This window comes from Trichosurus vulpecula, chromosome X (assembly GCF_011100635.1).
Source record: "Trichosurus vulpecula isolate mTriVul1 chromosome X, mTriVul1.pri, whole genome shotgun sequence".
Taxonomy (NCBI): Eukaryota; Metazoa; Chordata; class Mammalia; order Diprotodontia; family Phalangeridae; genus Trichosurus; species Trichosurus vulpecula.
The window spans coordinates 59361489-59366217 of NC_050582.1; the positions used below are offsets into that span (position 1 = coordinate 59361489).

The 4729-nt window shown below is 50.0% G+C and overlaps 1 protein-coding gene across 1 annotated transcript; it reads right to left on the reverse strand.

Annotated features, from left to right (window-relative positions):
• Window positions 1-2551: 2551 nt before the first annotated feature.
• LOC118832631 (CCR4-NOT transcription complex subunit 7-like) lies at window positions 2552-4178 on the reverse strand. The gene is made up of 2 exons (XM_036739952.1): window positions 3154-4178; window positions 2552-2756 (listed from the first exon to the last, which is right to left on the reverse strand). Exons 1-2 carry the CDS (start codon window positions 4161-4163, stop codon window positions 2696-2698), a joined length of 1071 nt encoding a protein of 356 aa, XP_036595847.1. The 5' UTR covers window positions 4164-4178; the 3' UTR covers window positions 2552-2695.
• Window positions 4179-4729: the final 551 nt, after the last annotated feature.

Consider the following 4729-nt stretch of genomic DNA (forward strand, 5'->3'; position numbering starts at 1 on the left):
GTTCTGTGACCTTGCACAAGTCATTCCACCTCTCTAGACCTCTGTTTTCTCCTCTTTAAAATGGGCATATTAATCATATTAATACCTGTTCCACCTATCTCATTGGGCTATGTGTGTGTCTGTGTGTGTGTATGTTTGTGTGTGTGTGTGTGTGTGTGTGAGAGAGAGAGAGAGAGAGAGAGAGAGAGAATATGTGTGTGTCTGTGTGTGTGAGAGAGAGGCAGAGAGAAATAGAAATAGAGAGAAATAGACAGGGGGGGAGGTTAAGGGGCATGTGAAAGTCCTCAGGAGACAGGAAGCACTACAAAGACATGAACGATTCTTCTTCCTTGTGTCTGACCAAAATCTTTCTTGCTGTGCTCCACACCCATTATCCTCTCGTCAGTTTCCAAAGCTTCCTACTCTGCTCCCTTTGTGGAGGCCTGCTCTCCCCCAAAGAGGGAACCGGGACCACCCACCTCTTAGGGCTGCTCCCCCTTTCTGGGCACAGCAATCAAATTGCCCGATACTCTACTCATGGAACCTTTCTGCAGAAGGGGAGATCTGCTGCCAGTTCTGTAGCAGCTTGGGGTGGGGCTCTGGCAGTAGTGTTATGTAGGGGCTTTCAGGCTGACACCAGGGTCCAGGAGGCAAAGTGTAGAGGAAGGGAGAGAAAAAGGGAGAAAGGCAGAGGAGGAGGAGAAGAAAGGGAGGATGGGGACCAGACAAAGGGAGGAAGGGAGGAGAAGAAAGAGGAGGAAGGAGGAGAAGGAAGAGGAGGAAGGAGTAGGGGGAAAAAGAGATGAGGTTAAAGAAGAAGACTAGGGAGAGGAAAGGGAGGAGGAAGAGGGATCAGAGAGGAGAAAGGAGAACAGGAAGGAAAAAGTAGATAGAGAAAGAGGCAGGAGCTCAGTGCTTTGGGCTCGTAAAGCCCAGACCAGTCCTTCGGCAGGCCTCCTGTAGAGCTGCACATGCTGAGCCAGTGCTAGGGCATGCAGGGGGCAGGAGGCTTTGGGCCAGGGGGACTGTCTCCCAGTGAGCCTTGCCCTGCTGAGCATCTCTTAAGGTAGTGGGGGCAGCAAGAAACAGCCAGGGCCTGACCCCGCTACACATGGCCTCCCAGGGATGTGCCCGACCATCTCAGGGGAAGACTTCCCAAGAAACAGTAGACAAAGCAATCAGTGAACAAACATTTATTAAGTCCTTACTGTATGCCAAACACTGTGCTAAGCGCTGGGGATACAATGAAAGGCAAAAACACTATCTGTGCTCTCAAGGAGCTCACATTCTAACAGGGGAGACAACTTGTAAATAACTAGGTACACACAAGATATAGACGGATATAGGTGGAAGGCAATATGCGAGGGGAAGGCACTAGCAGCTGAGGGAGCTGGGAAAGGCCTCCTGCAGAAGGTGTCCCTTGGCCTGAGCCTTGAAGGAAGCCAGAGACTCTAAGAACCATCCACTCATCAGATGCCTGCTGTGTGCATGGCACTGTACTGGGCACTAGGAGTGATACCACCTTCTCCTTTCCCATGCCTTCCTTCTTCTTGCACTCACCAAACCTGGCTGTGGTTGCACTTTTGCTCATTTCCCCACTCCCCCCCCCACTCTCCTCCCCCCTCCCTCCCATTCCTTCATCAAGGTGGAGGAGTTGGAATACTCCTTGCTCCCCACTGCCATCTCCCTCTACCACCACCACCCCGAACTTTTCCTCCTTTGAGATTCACCCAATCCATGTTTCCCACTGAGTGAAGGTTCTAGCAAACTTAATGAGAAAAGGGTAGTAAAGGACAAGGGAGACCAGCCCATCTGGCACACAGATAATATTACTGGTTGAAGTGCAGATAACATACACATACACACTTGCCATCCATCATTTCTGACTAGTATTTAATTACCCATGACCAAATTCTTCCTTCACGTTCTCTGGCCTGGTCACATACTCTGCGTGGCTAAGAAAGTACTTCACAGTTATTTCTGTCAATAGATAGAAAATATATGGCAAAAATATACACACAAAAATAAATAATCATTATAGTCCTCAGATGACTAATATCATTCAAGTTAATTTTGGGGACTTTTTGTTGTTGTGCAACAAGACTCTGAATTCGTTTTGTCTTCCTAGCAACTACAAAAACACAATCTTATTTCCTCAAATTTAATTTGGTATAAAATATACCTAAGGTGACTTTGCTCTCTTTGGACTTTCTATTATAAAGTTGGCTTGCAGAATCATCAAATCAAGCACATGGTAAACATGATGATATTAAAAGGGTGGGAGGAGGGGGGGTAGGAGAAAGAAGAAATGTTAGTAGAATTAAAAGGCAGAAAGGAGAAAAAAGGAAAGATGCTGTCAACAAAACTTCAGGCTGACGCTCCTTGGATGCCAGCTCCCTGACAGTTCTTGAAAGCCAGTCACAGGGGACTCTGCTGAAGGGTGTAAAGCTGGATTGAAACATTTAGTCAGTCACAGATCTAATAGATATGCCAATTTAAACCAAGAACACTAGAAGTGCTTAGGAGATGAAAGACCAGGAAAAGCAGTCACTAAGTTCTTCTTTTCCTTCTTGGGTTAGCTTAGCTGAGTCAACGATTTACAGCACAGTGAAAATACTCTGCTCCAAGGGAATGCTGTGTAAAACTGGTGGATGATCACTTTTCAGGCAAACATCAAGGAAACCCCAACCTCACGGAAAACTGGATCTCAGTGGATTCACTCTCCATAGCTGTAGAACTGATGGTCCTCGACCTCACACTCCGGCATCTCTTGAATGCTGGAAGAGACAAAAATGAAACAAGGCCTTAAATTACAGTCAGTGCTAGTTAATCTGGGAATGGGAGGAGAGGAGGGATGAGGGCCAAACTAAGACCAACTAGATATATTTACCAAAAGATTGAGTATGATATGGATTTTTCCCCACGGCAACACATACTTGCTAACAGGTGGATTAATTAATACACTGCAAAATTCAACCTGAAAACTCTTCTACTTATCAGGATCTGTGGTAGGAAGGAAGGGTTATAATTAGTACTGAAAGGAAAAAGAGAAAACAGGTTGAGAAGGTAAGGTTTAAAAAAAGCCTTATATTGACTAAGGGATTTAACTGGAGATAAAAACCTGTTATAAAAGCATGAGTTTAGGCAAGAGAAAAGGCCAGTTTTTTATTTCACCTCATGAATGCTTGCTGGTCTGCTCTCCATACTGGTTCTCTGCCGTAGTGGACATACTGGACATTCTGGAAGCTGTTCTGGTAGCTGTTCTGGAAGCTGTTCTGGAAGCCGTTGTGGGAGCTGCTCTGGGCCTTCTTGTGGACATGAGATGCTCCAGAACCAAGGCCATACAGGTATCCAGAATACTTGGCGTCGTCAATGTGGTCTTCAAAGAACATTTCTCTCATTTTGAAAAAGGCCATTCCCGTGAGTAAGGAATCGGACCCCGCCTGGTGTTGGGAGCCAATGCGCTCCAACTCCAGCTGAGTGGCCACTTCCTGCAGTCCACCCCTGAGGGTTTTGCAGCTCTTCATGAGGTACTTGATGTCATAGATGACGGGAAAGAAGAGTCGGAGGATCTCGAAGAAGTCGTGAGCTTCTTCGGGCAAGGGAGAGTTGGTGAGGATCTTGATGAAGTAGCCGAAGTCATAACCGCTGTGGAAGGATAGCCATTTGACCCCTTCACACAGCACCACTCCCGATGTCATCAGGAGCTCTGCAAAATACTGTGCCTCGATGCCTTCTTCCTCATGCTTCTTGAACTGGATCCCGGACATGGTCAGGAGCTCGATGGAGTCTTGGGCATACATGTCTTCCTTCAAATTGAATTTGAAATTGAACTGCCAAGTGGAGGTTCCTGGAGGGCACTCTCCTTGCTCATTCATAAACGTCAGTCCCAGCTGGATGATCTTCAACCAGTCCACATTGCATCTCAGGAGTTGGTATTGGTAGTCCGCATAGCTTCTGAATTCCCCCACGGGTCTGGCCACCACACCTGGAAACTCCGTGTCCATGGCCACGTAATTGTACTGCTGGATAACGGGTCGCATTTTCTTCATCTCCTCATCCAGGTTACAAGCCCAAACTTCCCGGATCCGCGGGCTTTGGTCGGCATGGGCAGGGGGCATGGTGGGCAGAGGCGGGGCGCGCGGCGGGGGAGCTTCAGACGCCAACAGGCAGCAGCTTCTCATCCAGCGGATCCAAGATTCGCCTCCTAAAGCACCTTTTTCGTCCCCCCGTACTTTGGTACCTGCGCCGGGGCCGCTGCGGTTGCGCTTCTCCACCTCCTCCTCCGCCGCCTCCTCCTCACCATAGAGACGGCCTTCCGTGGCTGCGCCCCCCACCTTCCCTCCTTCCCTCCCCCTGTTCCGTCTTTCCCACCCCCCACCCGACGCCCCCCGCTGGCCGCCTGGAGAAGGAAGGGGGCACGGGAGCCGCGTGGCGCTGCCCCTCCTCTCTCCCAAGTCCAAGTCCAGGGAGAGCGCTGCGCGGTGACGTCAGCCTGCCTGGGAGCCGAGATGATGTTGGGGCTGATGGCTCTTGTTCTCTGCGATTACGGGGGATGTGCGCGCGTGTTTCTAGGAGACCCCGACAGAACGTCAGCCCTAGCGAGGGGAGGGGGTGCTTTCGTACTGGAGCGCGGTGTCGCCTTCCCCCTGCGTGCCGCGCCGCGCGGTCCCCTCGCCCGTCCGCTCCCACCCCCGCGTCCTGTCCCCCCACCCTTGCCCAGCCTCGGGGCCTTTTGGATGTGATGGTG

Bases quoted from the DNA above. Each gene is read 5' to 3' on its own strand.
- LOC118832631 (XM_036739952.1), bottom strand. From the start codon at position 4,163: ATGAGAAGCTGCTGCCTGTTGGCGTCTGAAGCTCCCCCGCCGCGCGCC. The intron at 2,757-3,153 runs GTGAAATAAAAA...TGTCTCTTCCAG, and splicing joins GACCAGCAAGCATTCATGAG to CATTCAAGAGATGCCGGAGT.